At 45.1% G+C, this 19,265-nt stretch overlaps 3 protein-coding genes across 3 annotated transcripts; 1 reads left to right on the top strand and 2 right to left on the bottom strand.

Annotated features, from left to right (window-relative positions):
* Nucleotides 1-5,452: 5,452 nt before the first annotated feature.
* On the bottom strand, nucleotides 5,453-8,119 carry H2bc21 (H2B clustered histone 21). Its single transcript, NM_178214.4, has one exon. It carries the CDS (start codon nucleotides 8,023-8,025, stop codon nucleotides 7,645-7,647), a length of 381 nt encoding a protein of 126 aa, NP_835586.2. The 5' UTR covers nucleotides 8,026-8,119; the 3' UTR covers nucleotides 5,453-7,644.
* A 191-nt stretch (nucleotides 8,120-8,310) lies between these two features.
* Nucleotides 8,311-8,778, top strand: H2ac20 (H2A clustered histone 20). Its single transcript, NM_175662.2, has one exon. It carries the CDS (start codon nucleotides 8,347-8,349, stop codon nucleotides 8,734-8,736), a length of 390 nt encoding a protein of 129 aa, NP_783593.1. The 5' UTR covers nucleotides 8,311-8,346; the 3' UTR covers nucleotides 8,737-8,778.
* Nucleotides 8,779-8,836: 58 nt separating this feature from the next.
* On the bottom strand, nucleotides 8,837-9,306 carry H2ac21 (H2A clustered histone 21). The gene has a single exon (NM_178213.5). It carries the CDS (start codon nucleotides 9,273-9,275, stop codon nucleotides 8,883-8,885), a length of 393 nt encoding a protein of 130 aa, NP_835585.3. The 5' UTR covers nucleotides 9,276-9,306; the 3' UTR covers nucleotides 8,837-8,882.
* Between the last annotated feature and the right edge of the window lie 9,959 nt (nucleotides 9,307-19,265).

Raw genomic sequence — 19,265 nt, 5'->3', positions numbered from 1 at the left:
AGGTCAGAGGTTCAGTCCACTGTCATCACGGTGAGAAGCCTGGCAGCATCCTGGCAGCATCCAGGCAGACATGGTGCTGGAGAAGAAGATGAGAGTTCTACATCTGGATCTACAGGCAGCAGCAGGAGAGACGCTGGGCTTGCCTTGGGCCCTTGAAACTTCAAAGTTCATGCCCAGTGACACAGTTCCTCTGACAAGGCCACACCTCCTAAAGCCACTCTAAGCTTTCAAATGCATGAGTCTATGGGGCCATTCCTACTCAAACACCACACTGAGGGAAAGTTTGAAGACAAGCTGGCCTACATAGCAAGATCTTGAAGAAAATAAAAGACAATGTGGAGATGGGGTGGGGGTGAAGGGAGGACTAGTGATTGAAAAAACCACAAGCCTTTCCTGGTGTAAACGGGTGCTGGGATCGAAGGCCTGTACCACCAGACCCAGCTTGGTGTTCACAGTTACGACTAATTATGTTTTTAATGAGACTGGGGATAGTGGAGTCCCAATCCCAGATCTGTAGGTTAGCCCTCTAACCCCAGGGACTTTCAGACTTTTTGTTGTTCTTGTTGCCTTTAATTTAAATTGGTTGCTGTTTGCATTATTGAGATATTTTTCCTAAACTATCTCCTCTCAGAATTAGCTGCAATGCATTGAGAGTCTAGTAGGTTCTAAGGTATTGTGAAATACATTGTTGGTTTAGGGTTGGGTTTACTGGTTTTGTTTTATTTGATAGTTTTGTTTGTTTGGTTTTTGTTGTTTGTTTTGTTTTGTTTTTGGTGGGGGTGGTCTTTTAAGACAGGACATCACTTTGTAGCCCAGGATGACATCAAACTCCAAATCCTCCTACCCCAGCTTCCACGGGATTCAGTTACAGGTATGTCCCACCACACCTGACTGCTGTTTTGTCTACTTCTATTTTATTGATTTTTGTTTTTATTTTTTTATTTTATATTTGGAGGTTTTCTTGTGTTTGTTTGTATTTGAAACAGGGCCTCACATTGTAAAACATGCCAGTCTAGAACATACTATGTAGTCAAAAATGGCCTCAGATTTGTAACAGCTCTCCTGCCTCAAAATCCTTAGGGCTGAGAAGATCTCTGAGGTATCAGACAGAGAGGTGAACTGAGAAGAGAATGAAAACTCAGTTCAGATTGAATCAGCAACTTTGATCAAGAGTTTTCTTAAACATCTGGTATCAGGCAGTTTATTCTCAACATATTTAAGCCCAGTATAATTTGGGGCGGGGTGGGGGGAGGAAGTTTCCTGGTGTAATACAATCCCTGATGCTCAACAGGGCATAACTACATTGAAACTCAGGATACATGTCATGTCTTCCAAGGAGATAGGTTACAGAGAGGCTACCTATAACTTAGGAGCCTAGGGAAGGCTCTGGCCTGGTCTCTGTCATACAGATTGCATAGAGGTCATTTGAGCTATTAGTTACCTCTGACCCTGGTGGTGGAAGTTTGGGGGTACCCCTGGCTATAAGGGTCATTTAGACTATTAGGTATCACTGAACCTGGTTGTGGGAGCTTGGCGAGCCTCTGGCTGTAAGGACCATTTAAATTACTAGCCACCTCGGGTCTGCAGCTTGATATGACCTGGCCCAACAGGTCACCAGGCTATTACTCACTTCCCATTTCCAGCCTTCTGGATGAAAAAACAGGTTTTTCATCTTTCTCATTAGAAAGACAATCATGCATGCTTAGCATTCCTGGTTTCTCTGGAGATCTGTGGGGTCAGGGACTTCTATGCCACCCTCCCAACAGTGCTAGGGCTCTGTCTACCAGACGTAGTGCTGGAGAGCAGCTGAGGGTTCTACATCCAGATTCTCTAACAGCAAGAAGAGAAACCTCTAAGCCCACTCCCAGTGACACACTTCCTCCAAGAGGGCTCCATCTCCGAATCCCTGTTAAGAGACACCACTCCCTCATGACTTTCAAATCTGGGAGCTGACTGGGCCGATTCTAGTCAAACCACAGCAGCAATAGAAAAGTAACTGTTGAGGAGGCTGGTCTGTTGCTCTGTATACAAATGCTAAATTCTGAACCCCAAGATCTGGATGCAATCCAGACAAGTGCATTTTCACCTATGATGGCCTCTGCCGTGTAAACCTTGCTCCCCAATTTAAAACTAGTTAATAAAAGGCTAGAGCCTGTGATTTGGAAGTAGAGAGAGGAAGGCAGGACTTTAGCATAGACTGAGGGGACTCAAGAGAGACCAGGGGGAAGAGGAAGAAAGGAAGGAGAGGATGAGGTCACCATGAGTCAGGATGGATCATGATCACGTGGCCAGGAGAAGTGTACCCTGAGGACAGGCTGATGGAGCGGAAGTAGCCTGAGCAGACTCAAACAGCAAGGAACAAGAGGCATATGGTTTGGATAGAGGTGAGAACAGCATAGAACCTGCCCAGTCTAGGCTTACATCATGTAAATAAAATACCAGGTTTCTGTGTCTTTTATACGGACTAGCTAGAATAAATATTTCATTTACAAGTAACTAAGGCAGCATCCTTCCGACGGTAAATTAGAGCACCTTCCATGACACTTTCTGTGTCAGTACTTCCCTCTCTCAATATTCACCATTATTTATTATGGTCACTGAATATCGTTCTTTCCTTCCACTTACTAAAAGTCTAAGGAGCCAGAAACCACTCTGCTCTGTTTAATCTGCATCATCCCTGCCTGGGAGGTTGCCTGCTGTCTAACAAACAGGATTTTGTTCGTTTGTTTTTTTTCTCGAGACAGGGTCTATGTAGTCCTGATTGTCCTAGAGCTCCCTATGGAGACCAGGCTCACAGATATTCTCTTGCCTTCCCAGTGCTGGGATTTTTAAACTTGTGCTACCACAGTTGCTTGGAATTGTTTTCTTTGTCACTATGTGGATTAAATGAAAGCTCTCACACATGGAAAGCCAGCACTCTACCTCTCGGAGCCACCTCAGTTCTCCCTAAGGTTTCCAGGCAGGTTTTGACTTTGTGATCCTCCTGCCTCAGACCCTCGTTAAGCCAATTGCAGGCTTGCTTGTAACACGAGGCCCAACTCCAAAAATTCTTAAATTAATTAGTGACACTACACCTGATAATGCTTCTGAGTGTAAGAGAAAGAAATGGCCTAGAGGCCATTAATGTTACTATTGAGAGACATTTATAAATGTACACATTCCCAATCAAACACGCTGAAGCTGATTGAACCTAGCGGCCCTAATCACAATGGCAATCTTTTCGTTAAAGGGCAATTTCTGAAGATAAATAAGGACTAAATAGAATAAAAAGAACACTGGAGCTCAGGCCCTTCTGCTGAGAATTAGGATCTAAGTGTTTCCCTCCTTTTCTCTTGCTATTGCTTTGTTGTTTGCTTGCTTTTGTCACATGACAACTTTACTGATAGGAAACACAGTCACACCCAGCAGACAAGGCTTTTCTGTCATCTCCTCTCACACAGTCACCTACACTGTCACACACTTCTTCAGCTTGAGTCTTTCAGGCTACTCCTCAGCTACAGTGGTGGGGCACTCCTACCTTCTTCCCTAAGACAATGTGGCATGATGGCTTTCCTCTTAAAGGCACAGGAGTGCACAGATCACAAGTGAAATGGGACGTGCTGTGTCATTTCATGCTTCACCAAGCAAAGCTGAGGCAGTTTATTCCCCGACAGAGGAGGTTTGTGAACAAAGTGAGGGGGTCAGGTTTGTGTTGGAGAGGACTCACACCAGCATGGAGGGTGGTAGAGCAGCTTTGGTGAAGGTAACCCTCCCCCCACTTTGATAGAATAGGTATGTGTGTATGCTTCCCTCCCCCTCAGTTCCTTTTCAACTAAGGGTAGGAAACTTACTGTGCTTCTCTGTGGGATCATCATGGCCCAAAGTTGGGGGTATAATCAAAAAATTGGGGAAAGCAAGAGAAAGTACAGGAGTTGCGGGAAAGACTAGGGCAACAGGGTTTACAATTATATTGTAGATAGAAAAAGATTCTGATATGTGTGCCACAAGTGAACTCTAGCATAATCTCTGATTATGCTAGAGTCAGAGGTGGTGGCTGCCTTCTGGAGTCCAGCACTTGGGTGGCCTGGAAGGAGTGGGGGTCCCTGCAGGATTGATGCCAGTCTGAGCTACATATCAAGACTTTGTCTCAAAATAACCAAAAGGCGTGTGTTGGATTGCAACTCTACCACTTGATAGATGATCCCAGACAAACCGTTTAAGCTCTCCAAGGCTGTTTCCACCATTTGTAACATAAAGACAACAATGAAACATAACCTAAAGGGTAGCTGTGGAGAGTAGACTGCAACAATGGAAACCACTAAGCAGAGGACGGGCATAGTCAGATGGTCAATAAGTTCAACTGGGGGTTGGGGGGACTTACTGTGCTTCTCTGTGGAATTATCATTGCCTAAAATTGGGGTACATTCAAAAAGAAAAGGAGAAAGTACAGGAGAGGACTAGGGCAATTATTTTTATAGCAATTGTTTTAACCTAAGGAAAGGAAATAAATGGGAGAGAGGTGTATTGTGAGATCTCACTGTATTGATAATTTCTCCTCTAGGGTAAAAACACCAGATTCTATTAATACTCTCTTTACCTGTGTCTGCCACAAGACCATCATACAAACACAAGAGAAGCCCCAAATAAGCCTCCAAGCCTCTTGTGCTGGTGAGAGGTTCTGAGCTGGTGAAATACTTCCCCCCACAACCCCTCCCTCTGGCTGGAGCTGTGGCCTCTGGGATGGAAAGTCAGACTCCCCAATTCCATTCCCAAGGTTAGCCACCACCTTCTGGATCTCCATGCAGGGTGCATCTCTAAAGCAGAGAGGGTAACGTGTGGATACTTCAACCCCTTCTACCCAAATGAGAGGCGGGGTCAAGGTTTTCGGGGAGCAATCCTACCATCTCAAGTCCTGTAAAACTAAACTGGGGACTTGAGAAAACTAAACTCTCTAAACAGTTTATGAGGAAAAGCAGTGTCATGCCTGTTCCCTTAGCTATAAAACGGGAGATGATAATGGGACTTACTCCATAAAGTTCCCAGTGAAGATCAAATGAGCCAATATTTTGAGAGGGCTTAGAACACTCCCTAGCACAGGTGTTGGCTAAACTACCAGGGATTCTATTTCACGCTCTCTTGTTTGTAATACTTTTTATTTGTGGTCATTATTTCTCAATCTCGAGGCATTAACAATGGCCATGCCGTAGATATTCTAACCCCAATGCACCTCTGAAGTAATGCCCAGCTAGAAGCAGGTGTGTGCTTTAATGTACTGGGGGTTGAACCTAAGGCCTCAGGGCGTTCTGGCCAAACCTTCCGAGCTACACCCCTAAGCTCTGACTAATGGCTTATAAATCCTTCAAATCAAAGGCACCCAGCTTTTCCACAAGCCCAACCACAAATGGCTATATCTACTCATTTTATTTTTTTTTTGAGAAAATTAATTGCACAGAAAACAATACAGCAAAGATTTGAAACTAATCGGTAACTTTATTAATAATAATAACAGTGTCTACCCACTTGAAAATGCACATGCAGTGAATGGATTTATTCGATCTATGACAATGTTTGGAACTCTCTTTTGGATCCACAAAGCTCCTGCAATCAGCTCCAATAACCCTTACCACAAAGCAGAATTGAGAAAGCAATCAGACCATCAAGAATCTTCACCAACAAAATCAAGACTTCAAAGGAAAAACTCAGTATGCTACACTCCCCACAAAAGAAAACCAAGGCCGTTGTCTTCAGGTAGGAGACAAGAGTGGATGGTATTGGTGCAGGGGTTGGCCTACGGACCTCCCTATTTAGCTTCTACTACCTTCACTATTCGCTCCATAACCTACCTATCCTGTAGACCCTCTGAAATGTAAATGATTGGGACAATTGTAAATTGGAAGTTCATCTTAGTAGAGGATAGAAAAATTAAGAATGGGGATGGTGGCAGTAAAATGTCTCTCTCCCAAAGGCCAATGCTCCATTTAATACAAACCCAAGAGCTTCCTCTAAATTGTCAAAATTAAGGGAACTATTACGGCCAGTCCCTAGTAAACACACACACACACTCGAACACAAACACATGGCTTACTGGAGTTCAATGGCTGGGGTTCAATGGCTGTCACCCAACGGAAGGTCCAATAATCCAGTAGTTGTTCAGTCCACAAGGCTGGGTGTCTCAGCCGGTCTTCAGTGTATGGCAGAATCCCAAGTAAGTAGGGCTCTAATGCCAGTTCAGGAACAGACTTGCCATCTCCAGCAAGCAGGCAAAGAACAAGCTTCCTTCTTCCATGTCCTTAATAGAAGCTGCCAGCTGGCGTGGCCCAGATTAAAGGTGGGAAAGAACCAGATTAAAAATGGTTCTTCTCATTTCAAATTATGGAACTAAGAAAAAATAAATCCCTCACAGGTGCACCCAGCTGCTTGGGCTAAGAACCAAGAACAGCTACCACAGTAACGATAACTAAAGACAAATTTGGGAAAAAAATCCCCAAAACATTTCCTTTCCAACGTGTCTTCACATACATCAAATGGACAAGGCCTCTGCCACCCCCGCCTTAATATAAAAATTAATTCAATAAGTAATTTTAAAAAGCAGTGATATAGGCCCCTTGGTCTTGCAAACTTTATATGCCTCAGTACAAGGGAACACCAGGGCCAAGAATGGGTGGGTAGGGGAGTGTTGTGGGGAGGGTAAGGGGGACTTTGGGATAGCTTTTGAAATGTAAATGAAAATACCTAATAAAAATATATTTTAAAAAAAGCAGTGGTATAAAAATGAATTCAATAAGTAATTTTAAAAGTAGCATCTGCTGTGGTTGAGGCACTGGTGGGCTCTGGAGGTATAAAACTGTCAGACCCAGCTTGATCAGCAACAGTGTAAATAAGAAAGCAAAGGGAACTTGAGACAACTTCTCCTGGAGACACGACAGGAGGGAAAAAGCTAATTCCTGCGTGTGTGGATTCGAAAGATCGCTTCATGAGCCCAGAGAAGCAGCAGTAGCCTGCGGTAATCTGGCACTGCAGAGGTTAAAGCAAAGAATTAAAAGGAAAAACAAAAACAGAACAAAACAAACCAAGCAAGCCTCGAACAGGGATTTTAAAGCCTGATAGAGAACCATAACCGACTTCTACCAAATCGGCAGCAACGTGGAACATTCGTGTTTGTAAATCAGTAAATTAGAGGGACACCACCCTAAGTACCCCGTAACCGCTGGTGCCCAGGACACAAGTAAAGGGACAGAGCGGTTTCAGTTGTAGATGGCTGGTACCCAGCATTCGCCGACACAGTCTTAGCTGTGTCCTGGAGCCCTCTATTCGCCAGGGTAAGGAAACCATCTCACTTTAAGTCGACAAGTAAATGGTACCCCAAAAGCCTAGAACACGGAAACCGGGCCCAGAGACCCACCTCCATTATCCTAGTCTAAAAAGAACTCCAAGAAGCTAAGTAGGGTGCAGCAAACTGCAAACAGATACCCACAGGGGAACTCAAAACCACAAAGGCTTAAAACTTCTGAAGTGTACCCTTTTCAAGACCCTTGGAGTAACTTTGGAATAGGAACTAGAAACTAATGCAAGTGGCAAAGCTCTCTTCTGATTTGAGCGGGTGACTCACTAAAAGAGACTTTAAAAGATCAAAGGGGCCAGCGAGCGCCTCATCCAGGGAGGCCTCTACTTGGCGCTGGTGTACTTGGTGACGGCCTTGGTGCCCTCCGACACGGCGTGCTTGGCCAGTTCTCCGGGCAGTAGAAGGCGCACCGACGTCTGGATCTCCCGCGATGTGATTGTAGACCGCTTGTTGTAATGCGCCAGGCGAGAAGCCTCGTTTGCTATGCGCTCAAAGATGTCATTGACAAACGAGTTCATGATGCCCATGGCCTTGGACGAGATGCCGGTGTCCGGGTGCACCTGCTTCAGCACTTTGTACACATAGATGGAGTAGCTCTCCTTGCGGCTGCGCTTGCGCTTCTTGCCATCTTTCTTTTGCGCCTTGGTGACAGCCTTCTTGGAACCCTTCTTGGGAGCCGGGGCAGATTTGGCCAGTTCAGGCATGATTAAAAGCAAACAGTGGAAAACAGTCTAGTAAGTAGAAAATCAACCAGGGACCCGGAGGACTTGAGCCCTTTATGAACGCCTTATGCAAATTAGGTCTCAAAGTACTTTTAATTTCCATTGGCCCATACGCGAAACTTGCGTTTTCAGTACAAGCCTAAAATTTCAGATTTCATTGGACTTCTCAGGGGCCAAATAACCACCAATGAAAAGCTCCCTCCTCACCCCACCCCTAGGAGCGCCTATAAAGGCCTTAGAGACGAATCAACCTAGCTTTACAGAAGTTGTCACCTCGGTGTGTCCTACATTATACTCTAAGTTATGTCTGGCCGTGGCAAACAGGGAGGCAAGGCCCGCGCCAAGGCCAAGTCGCGGTCTTCCCGGGCCGGGCTACAGTTCCCGGTGGGGCGTGTGCACCGGCTGCTGCGCAAGGGCAACTACGCGGAGCGCGTGGGCGCCGGCGCGCCGGTATACATGGCGGCGGTGCTGGAGTACCTAACGGCCGAGATCCTGGAGCTGGCGGGCAACGCGGCCCGCGACAACAAGAAGACGCGCATCATCCCGCGCCATCTGCAGCTGGCCATCCGCAACGACGAGGAGCTCAACAAGCTGCTGGGCAAAGTGACGATCGCACAGGGCGGCGTCCTGCCCAACATCCAGGCCGTGCTGCTGCCCAAGAAGACCGAGAGCCACAAGGCTAAGAGCAAGTGAAACTCAACACGAATCCAAAAAGGCTCTTTTTAGAGCCACCAAATCTTTTACAAAGGAGCTAGCTAACGCGCCAGTTTGTGACCAGCCCTTTGGATGACACTTTGGTGGCTCTTAAAAGAGCCTTTTTGTGTGGAAAGGGATAATAGTTATTTGTTCTTTCCAGGCTTATGACTTTCCGTTTTCTTCGGAAGTAAGACAGCCTGAATATTGGGGAGGACCCCGCCCTGGGCGATGGTGACTCCCCCTAGTAACTTGTTGAGCTCCTCATCGTTCCTCACAGCTAGTTGCAGATGGCGCGGGATGATGCGCGTCTTCTTGTTGTCGCGGGCCGCGTTGCCCGCCAGCTCCAGGATCTCGGCCGTTAGGTACTCCAGCACCGCCGCCATGTACACCGGCGCGCCGGCGCCCACGCGCTCCGCGTAGTTGCCCTTGCGCAGCAGCCGGTGCACACGCCCCACCGGGAACTGCAGCCCGGCGCGGGACGACCGCGACTTCGCCTTGGCGCGGGCCTTGCCTCCTTGTTTGCCACGGCCAGACATGGCGGAATAAGCAATTTCTGCTGCTTTTTCCAAGGGAAGGATATGGAAAGGTGAATTTATAAGATCTATCGGGAGGGGTGAAGGAAAAGTAGCTTGATTGGCTTAAAATGGAGCTGTCTCCAACAGCCAATGGGAAAGCAGAAGCTAGACTCGGTGGTTTACATCCTGCAGTACAGGAAATGACGAATTTTTTGAAAAAGGAATTTACCAATCGATGAGAGCCACATTTAAAGGCCCTCACTTACATCGTAGGATTTTAAGGGCAGAAGAATTTCGCGGAGCTGTTTATTGTGGTAATTTATAGAGGTTTGTTTTGTTTGCCCAGTTTAGAGCTGAAAAATCTAAACAAACAACCAAGAGCACAAAACTCGAAACACTCCCCTTGAAGTATGGGATTTTGCTCTGTCCCCACCCCCACCCCGGAGCTTTAAATTACTCTCCATGTCTCACACAAGCAGGCTCCGTAAAGGAATTAGGAAAGTTGCTTCGCTTCCTTACCCTTGACAGTGGCTCCCCATCTTTGCCCCTGGGTCGTTTGACCAAGGGCTAGATGACATTGTATCCATCGTCTTTGACCTCTAGGAGGTGTCTGCCACCACCTTTTCCCTCTAGCTTTTAAGATGTCCTCGTTTGATCTGGGGTTTTCTTTACCCTGCTCCGGTTCTCTCCCCACTAAAAAATCCGCGAGTTCAGCTGAACTGTCCTATCCCCAGCTCTTCCCTCTGGCGAGGCTTACAAGCTTCCAGCTAATTCAGATTCGCTTCACAAGCTCAGACTCCGGTATCAGGCGTTTACTAAATGTTTAACTCGTTTGTCTCAACAAGCATCATATTAGCATCTGAAACATGAGCTCTGCATTCCTTTGCCCTATCCCAAGAATTGCACCCAAAAACTTTCAGGTACCAAGATAAGACGGTGGGGGGTGAACGGTGAGGGAGCCTGTTAAGGGAACTGTATCTAATTCTAGAAGTTACAGTTACATTCTAAACTATTCTTAAGTTTGCAGGGTATTTTGTTAGCATTAGACAGCCATTCTGCTATGCAAGTTCTAACAACATTAACTTTTGAGGCATTTGGGGCTGAGAACAAAACCCAGATAACAGGAAAATCTCGTACACATATCCCTGGCACCTTGTGAGGTTCTGCTTAAAGAGTCAGTGAACCCCCTCGCCTTGACCTCTGGTTTTCTTCTCAGTGATCTGAGTTGTGAAGAAGGCTAACGGGACAGAGATCGCTCAACCCAAGTGTGATTCACCCTGTGCTATAGGCCATCTACAAAGTGGATGTAATTTTCTGTTTTGTGGGTAAAGAAAAAAGGGCTCAAGGGGATTTAGACCCTTGTTAAAGGGCATTGTAGTCCCTCGCTAACCCAAGTGTTTCAGACTCAGAATATACTCTTTATGACTTTATTCATAATATTTCACTAACCAGATATTGGGCATAATGAAGTAACTTGTCCACCATTACTTTCCTCTATAAGGGAAAATTATTTTGAGATTTTAAATTCCATACAAAATCTTATTAGGTAAGTCTACATAGGCCAGTATGTAATTGTCTATTGCTCCCTAGAGCTCCCTTGCTTGAATTTTAGCCAGAGACTTCCTAGAAGAGACAAACAGGCCATTTGTAGAGTGCACACATCACTCACCAGCTGGCTGGTATTTCCTCTGAGACCTCTGGGATTGTTTCCCTAAGGCAGCAGAGGTCCTGCCCAAACATTTAATTAAGCAAACATTTATTTAGTGCTCGCCCTTTATTCCAACCACAATCCCTTCCCTCCCCTCCCCTAATGCCTCTCAAAATCTTGATCTGCCCAAGACAGACCTTTCAGCAAAAAAGAGATATTATTGCAACTATGATTGTATTAAGAACAAAGATGGAAAGCTTGCTATATACAGCTTGCACTTAATTTTTTTCTTTTAAAATGAATGAATAGCCGGGCGTGGTGGTGCACGCCTTTAATCCCAGCACTCGGGAGGCAGAGGCAGGTAGATTTCTGAGTTTGAGGCCAGCCTGGTCTACAAAGTGAGTTCCAGGACAGCCAGGGCTATACAGAGAAACCCTGTCTCGAAAAACCAAAATAAATAAATAAATAAACAAACAGATAAATAAAGTGAATGAATAAATAAATAATAGAATTAACAAATTTAACTTATCAAGTTCAGCCCATTTATGTGTATGTCATGACCATTAGTAACTAAGTGTGTATATTTAGATATATTTGTTACATCCTTATGTTTCTATTTAGTTACCTATTTGTGCTACTTTTACTCATTCGTTCTTATTGAATGACTCTGGCCATTATATACTTGTGGTCCTAAAAGTTAAGTTTACCATCTAAAGTACTAGCATGATCCAGTGTCCTAAGCCTTCATACAAGAAAAGCTCTGTAGAAGCTCCATAGAACATTCTTTGCAAATGTAGTAATAATGATATTAATATAATATAATAGCATAATAATAATGTTGGCTCTTTCCAGCTGTGCTTTGGTTCCTTTATCCACCCAATAACTTTTTTTGGTTGTTAAGACAGATGTTGCTACAGTGCCCAGTCTGGCCTCAAATTCACAGTCATCTTACCTTTAGCCTTTCCTAGTCATTACAATCCTAGGACATGTGTGCCATCATGTCCAAGGTATTTATTTCATGTATTATAGCTTATCAAACACCTATGTATGCTAACCATGAATTTGGCTTCACACATACAGAATATAATATAATATAATATAATATAATCAATGCCATGTCCTCTACTTGGAGGCCTCTTTCCACAGGGCTTGTTGTCGATGCCCATTCACATCTCCGAATGTCACCTCCACAGCAAGGCTTTTCAGGACCACAGCTTCCCAGCATTCCTTGCCACTGTGGATTAGCAAATCTCCAGCCTGTGACCAAATGATTGAGTCTTTCTATGGCCTTTAGATCCATGAGTGCCTCCCTCCAGGATGTCTTGCCTTCACTCACGTTCTTCAGACCTACAATATTCACAAAGGCTTCTCATGTCCCTCTTCTGTGTCAAATACACTCCTCACACACTAGCCAGAGCTGTCGTTCAAGTAAGCATGGTCATTCTTTATCTATTCCTTCTTTGTGACTCTGTTATGGGACTGGGGTCTTTCAGAGATTCACCAGTCTAACCATGCGTGAATTTTAACAAAGAATAGGCATTTACACAGATCTACATTTGTGGGGCAATGGACTATGCACAGACAACCTGGTCTCCAGTTGAGCTGAGGTCTTGAACCCCGGTAGAAACTGATGGGTGGTAATTCCCACCTACATGGGACAGAAGGTGTTCCCTCATGTCTCCTGGACCCCTGGATCCTGTCAAAGTTACCGCCCCCCACAGCCACCACAGGAGAAGCATGTGGCTAACAGTCAGGCAGACAATGTCCCAAGCTTCTGACTTTCAGGCTAGACTCCTCCCAATTACCTAGCAACAGCAAGAGGGGCTGCTTGGCCCCACCTCTCTCTCTCTCTCTCTCTCTCTCTCTCTCACACACACACACACACTCACTAAGCTTTTACCTCTCTCTAAGCTTTCACCTTTCTTATTCTCTAGCTCTTTTCTCTCTTTCCCTTTCTCCCTCTCTCCATGTGGCCAGGGCCGGACTCTCTTTTACCTTTTCTCTTTCCCCTGCCTTTCTATAATAAAGCTCTAAAACCATAGACTATATCTGTTCATCAAGGCCGGCCATGCTTGGATGATGGGATAGGCTTTTTTTTTTTTTTTTTTTTTTTAAGATTTATCTATTTATTATATGTAAGTACACTGTAGCTGTCTTCAGACACTCCAGAAGAGGGAGTCAGATCTTGTTACGGATGGTTGTGAGCCACCATGTGGTTGCTGGGATTTGAACTCCTGACCTTTGGAAGAGCAGTCGGGTGCTCTTACCCACTGAGCCATCTCACCAGCCCCGATAGGCTTTCTTCTAAGGAGCCACTTCTAACCTCCCGTCAGAAGGCCTTCCTATGCTCCAGCCACAGACAGACCAGAGTAAGGACTCTCACCTGCGTGGGAACCTCTCTCCCTCTGCCCTCTTCCCTTATCTCTGGGGCTGAGAGTGTCACCCCTGGGCCCCTATTCTGTTCTCAGCTCCTCTGTCTTATCCAGTGTGGAATGCCAGAGACGAGAACCTGGTACAGGGACTGCCCCTTGTCCGTCCGTCCCCCCTGCTGTGTTAGGCCAGCGGCTTCACACAGCCAGATGCCCACCCGGGGCCTCATGGAATACTGCAGTCCTCCTGCGTCCACCGACCCAGAGCACAGGAACTCTGGTCAGACGCGGGCTCTCTCCCTCCCTTCTTCCCCTACACTCACAGCCCCGCACACATCTGCAAGGGCCAGGTCTACACCTTGAACTTGAGATTCCCAAATGTAGCCCTGAGCCACATTAGTCAGGGGTTTATATAGGCTAAGAACATAAAGTTACATTCTGTTTACATGCAAGCAGAAGGCTGCATTCTGTTTTGCAAAGTCTTGGTTATCTGGAACAAAATAAGCTTCTGTTTACAGAAGCAGAAATAGCAGTTAACCTAATGACCTAGTCGCATGTCTTGCATAAACAACTGTCTGGTTAAAATGTACAAGGCAAGACAATTGCAAAAACAACCTGTAACAGACGTTACCGCTTGTAGTCCAATTTTGTTTATTCGTTCTCTTAAGCACAGTAATTTTAGACTTTTAGACATAAAGTTTGCCATCACAGCTCTTTTTTGACTATATGCTTTCTTTTCAGGTGATTTCATACACACCACACAGAACATACACCTATCTCAGCAATTGTCTTTTTATCTTCAATAATTCCTGACTAAAAGCCACCTCCAGTATGCTCCCCAAGTACTAAAGCACAAAACAATAATAAAGAACAAAAAAGTCACATAAACTCAAAACACAGTGTCCCTCCCTATTTCAAAAGAAAAGCATCCCAAGCTGCCTGGTTGATACCCAGGACCTCCGATGATCCAAACCCTCTGAACCCAGCATCCCTCAAGGGATTGGTTCTAGTATGGGCACCAATACAGCATGGCTCAAGTGCCTTGTGAGATAGTGTAGTGTTTTTGTTGCTTTTTTTTTTTTTCTATTGTTTTGCAGTGCTGGAGTTGAACATAGGGCTAGTGGTACATAACAGTTTCTTCCATGATTGATACATTCCATCTGCAGGGAAACTCTTAAGGCACAAGGTGAACAACTCAAAATAGCTTCAGGTAGTCCCTGAGACTGATCTGATTCTCTAGATCCCTCCCTCCCCAAGAGTATACTGTGAAGACTGCTAAGAGTTGTAAGGTCTGAAAATCACTGAAGGAAGTCCCCAGACTCAGTATACAAAACCAAAGAGCGTTTATTCTGCAAAAACAACCAGCATTTGGGGGTCAACCATTCTTTGAAATGGGAACAGGGAACTCTCTAGAAGGATTAGGTAATCTAAAATGTCATTGGTGGGTTCTAGGGAGTCATAGGTGGTCAGTGGTCTGCATTCCTATGTCACAAACATTCAATCATGTGATGAAATAGGGCTGGCTGCCCAGCACGGATGGCCCATTCTAAGATGAGATTTTTCCCCATTTTTGTGGTCATCCCCAGGCTGTTCTTTGGGAGGGGGATTTATGATCTTGTGCTGGAATTTATTGTCTGTTCCTAGAGCTGGTGTCTTATGACTTAGTTTCTGGGACTGTTGGTCTATTCCTGAAGATGGTGCCTTACAGCCTTTTTTTGAAATCAGGCCTGGTCCTTAGAATGGAGGCAAATGGGGTTTAATGTTGCCCTTTCAGAGTGACTCTCAGAGAAGCCAAGCTCCCTGAAAAGTTTAGACCAACTGAGTTACTTGGGAAAGATATCCTCTAGTCTGTTGAGCTGCTATAGGCTGTGCAGTGCACTCCAGACTCCCGGTTTTTGTGAGCTGTTGTCCATGCTGAGGTAGGCTTTGGTGATGCAGCTGTCTGAGTCATTTCTGTTCCTGTAAGTAACCCCAATGTTGGACTCGGGGTGGAAGCTGGGAAAATTCACTTTAGAGACGGAAGCTTTAAAATGAAGACTTTATTTTCTGAGCACCCAGGGAGGTGGGCAATTCAGGATCTGAATGAGTCCCCGAAGGGAAATTGTACAATCTTTTTAAAGGATGAGAACAGAAAGTTGGGAGGAGGGAGCTGGGGAGAGCTGCAGTGTTATGCAATTGTATGTTAACATTATGGGTTAAACAAGGGAGTACCACTGGAGACTGGGATGTATGCAGGGGGCTTCAAGGTCCTTAATGCATTTTCCTAGATGTTAGGTCCAGAGCTCATAGGAGGACAAAGGAACAGGTCAGCTGCATGTAATTATGTAATTAAGACATAACAGGTGACTCGTTATGTATTTTTATAGCATGCACCTTGGTGTAGGCGAGAGTAGTTTTTATAGTCTCTACCTGTTAGTAGACAATTAAGAAAACATTTGGAGAGGTGGGATGGGAGTTCATTCCTAGGCCTGGGGACACGAACTTGTCCTTGAGATGTCTGGACTTGGACAACTGTCTCCTTACAAGGTGTCTCTGAGATGTCTGGACTCAGATAACTACTTACAACAAAAGCTACTTAGCTATGGGGAAGTCCCCAGCTCCCCTAGGACCTGGGACCTGGAATTTATGTTTCTCCCTGTGATTAAATGGAGTCTGACAATGAAGTGGTAGCACTCAGAGTAAGTTTCTTTTGCTTGTTCACAACACCCAATAAAACTCATAGGTTCACTAAGTTGGACTTTGGTGGCATCACCACATCGTTCTGTCCCAGATTCCCTAGCTGGGCTAAGAGAATGTGTGCAATGTGTCTCTCCAGATGTACTAGCTGGTTATTGTGAAACCAAAGCAGGAGCCTCATTGTTGTCAAAGAGCCAGTTGTTATACATTGTTACTAAGTCTCCATTCCTTTCAAGAGTATATTTCTGCTTCCTAAGTCTAAAGTATCCTGCAAACCTTGTTGTTCAATCTAAAACGAACTTGTTACCCCATATTTGCCCACCCTCTTGCCTTGCTAAGCTTCGGGACCTGTGTGATATATGATTTCCCGTTTGCTTGGGAAAGTGCCTTCCCAGATCTCTTGATGGCTCCCCTTCCACATGATGTAGTCTTCAACTTATTCTTATTGCCTCCTTTCTAACGGCCAATTATCCAGACAACTGTCTGGATAATATGCCCAATTAAAATTAAACACCTCATCCTAACACAGGGTTTCCCCTTGTACCTTTATAAATGGCCGTCTGCTTATGTGCCATGTCTGTTTCCTCTCTCTCCCTCTGGAACAGACACCCCTGGCCCCTCTCCCTTGTTCCTCTTCCCTTCTTGCTCATCTTCTATCTCGTCTTTGCCTCTTATTCCCCACCCTTTCTCCCATTGGGGCAAATAAGTCTCCTTCATGCTGAGAATGTGGATTTAGGGGTCCTGAGCCCTTTTCCCTTGTGCAACTCTAAATACAGCTTGTTTTAATTAGACAGTCATGGAATTGGTGTTTTCCTCAGGTTGAACATTATATATCAACTTGACACAAGCTAGTTATCAGAGAAGAAGGAAAACCAATTGAGAAAATGCCTCTATGAGACTGTGGGCAAGTCTGTAGGGCATTTTGATAATTAGTGATAGATGGAGGAAGGCCCTGCCCATTATGGATGGTGCCATCCCTGGGCAGGTATAAGCAAGCAGGCTGACCAAGCCACGAGGAGCAAGCCAGTCAGCAACAGTTGTCCATGGCCTTTGCACCAGCTCCTGTCTTCAGGTTCCTGCCCTGCTTGAGTTCCTGTCCTGACTTCCTTTGATACTGAACTGTGATGTGGAAGTGTAAGCAGAAAAACAAAACAAAACAAAACAAAAACAAAAACAAACAAACAAACAAAAAAACCCTTTCCTCCCCAAATTGTTTGGTCATGGTGTTTTTATCACAGCAATGGTAACCCTAATTAAGACACCAGGAAAAATTCTGTCACACAGCAACTATGCAAGCACTTTAACACTGAGCTATATTGCTAACTCTTTTTATTTTTGAGACAGGGACTCACTTAGTTCCCAGGCTGGGCTTGCACTCACTATGTGACCCAGGCAAACCTTGAATTTGAGATCCTCCTGCCTCAACCTCTTGAGTATCTGGGATTCTAGGCCTATGTCACTAGATCAAGTTCTTATATTTAAATGTAATCTGTTTACTTCAAGTCTAAATTACTTATAATGTTTAATACTATGTAAGTGTCATGGAAATAGTTGTTATATTGTGTTGCTTGGAAAAGAAAATAGTCTGTGCCTGGTCAGGATGGATGCAATGTTTAGTTCAGCTAAGTTTTTTTTTTTTTTTAAGACAAGGTCTCTCACCTTTAATTTCTGCACTCAGGAGAAAGAGGCAGGCAGATTTCTGTTCGAAGCTAGCCTTGTATACATAGCAAGTTCCAGGACAGCCAGGGTTACACAGAGAAAAATCAATCACTGCAACAACATAAACCCACTGGGGGTCCGGGTGGGGGAGCAAGGTCTCCTACTATATAGTCCTGGACGGCCTGGGATTTGTAACATAGAACAGGCTGGTTTGTCTTAAACTGAGATCTACCTGCCTCTACCTACCCAATACTGGCATTATAGGTGCACAACCATGTCACATTTTACACACACACACACACACACACACCTTTTTTAAAAAGATGTATTTATTATTATACATAAGTTCACTGTAGCTGACTTCAGACACACCAGAAGAGAGTGTCAGATCTCATTATGGGTGGTTGTGAGCCACCATGTGGTTGCTGGGATTTGAACTCAGGACCTTCGGAAGAGCAGTCAGTGCCCTTACCTGCTGAGCCATCTCACTAGCCCCATATATACTTTTAAAAAAACAAACTACAAACACACACACACACACACACACACACACACAAGAACTTTCCTTAATAAACTTCAACTTTTATTTCATACTGATTGGTCCTAGAATTCTATTCTACAGCACAAAACAAGAATCCTAGCTTAAAATGAGTAAGGAAGTCACAGACTACAGATGGCAACATAAGGCCTGGGTCCCAGCTCCCACTGACAGTCCCAGCTGCAGAGAAGGCTGAGACAGGAGGGTTGTCCTGAGCTCAGGAGTTTGATACCCGCCTGAGCAGCACCCCAAACCTCCATCTCCAAAGAGAAAAAGGCAAAGCTCTGGAAGACTAAACTGAGGGGCTAGCCCAGAACTCAAGGGGACTAAACTAAGGGGCTAGCCCAGAACTCAAGGGACTAAACTAAGGGGCTAGCCCAGAGCTCTAAAGGACTAAACTGAGGGGCTAGCCCAGAACTCAAGGGGACTAAACTAAGGGGCTAGCCCAGAGCTCTGGGAGACTAAAATGGGGGGCTAGCCCAGAACTCAAGGGGACTAAACTAAGGGGCTAGCCCAGAGCTCTGGGAGGCTAAAATGAGGGGCTAGCCCAGAACTCAAAGGGACTAAACTAAGGGGCTAGCCCAGAGCTCTGAAGGACTAAACTGAGGGGCTAGCCCAGATTAGTGAAGATGAAAAGACAGCAGCTGGCAAGTTTGGGTCAGGGTCATGGAACACTTTCTGATTATTCAGATTGTTATGTAAGACAATGTCTGGCCGTTTTTAATGTATTGGGAGAACACTAGGAACCTCCAGAGAAATAAAGCCACGAGAAGAGAAAGATGGACGAATGGCAGGGTAAGGGATATACAGGGATCGTCTGTACTGTTTGTATAACCTCGGGTGTACAAACAGAAATTGTTGTTACACTTCCGTCTCGTGATCTACCGCCCCAGCCTTGCCTGCTTGCCTTTTGCCATGCCTTATACCAGAGTGTCTGCCTGCCTCTGCCACCTCCTTAGCTCAGGTTGAGACGGGACAGATAAACAGGAACAATTCAGGGAACCTAAGAAAGAAAAGGAATCCCTCACTGAGAGTGAGGCACTCCAGCCCAGTAGTCAAAACTGTGGGAGGGAAGTTGCCTCCACACAGTTCTCATCTGTACAGATGTTTCAAACAAGAAT

The sequence above is a fragment of the Mus musculus genome, chromosome 3 (assembly GCF_000001635.26).
Source record: "Mus musculus strain C57BL/6J chromosome 3, GRCm38.p6 C57BL/6J".
NCBI lineage: Eukaryota > Metazoa > Chordata > Mammalia > Rodentia > Muridae > Mus > Mus musculus.
Note: the sequence above shows the minus strand (reverse complement) of the source record. Positions and strands in the feature narration are given on the sequence as shown.

Coding starts and splice junctions, on each gene's coding strand:
- H2bc21 (NM_178214.4), bottom strand. CDS start 8,025: ATGCCTGAACTGGCCAAATCTGCCCCGGCTCCCAAGAAGGGTTCCAAG.
- H2ac20 (NM_175662.2), top strand. CDS start 8,347: ATGTCTGGCCGTGGCAAACAGGGAGGCAAGGCCCGCGCCAAGGCCAAG.
- H2ac21 (NM_178213.5), bottom strand. CDS start 9,275: ATGTCTGGCCGTGGCAAACAAGGAGGCAAGGCCCGCGCCAAGGCGAAG.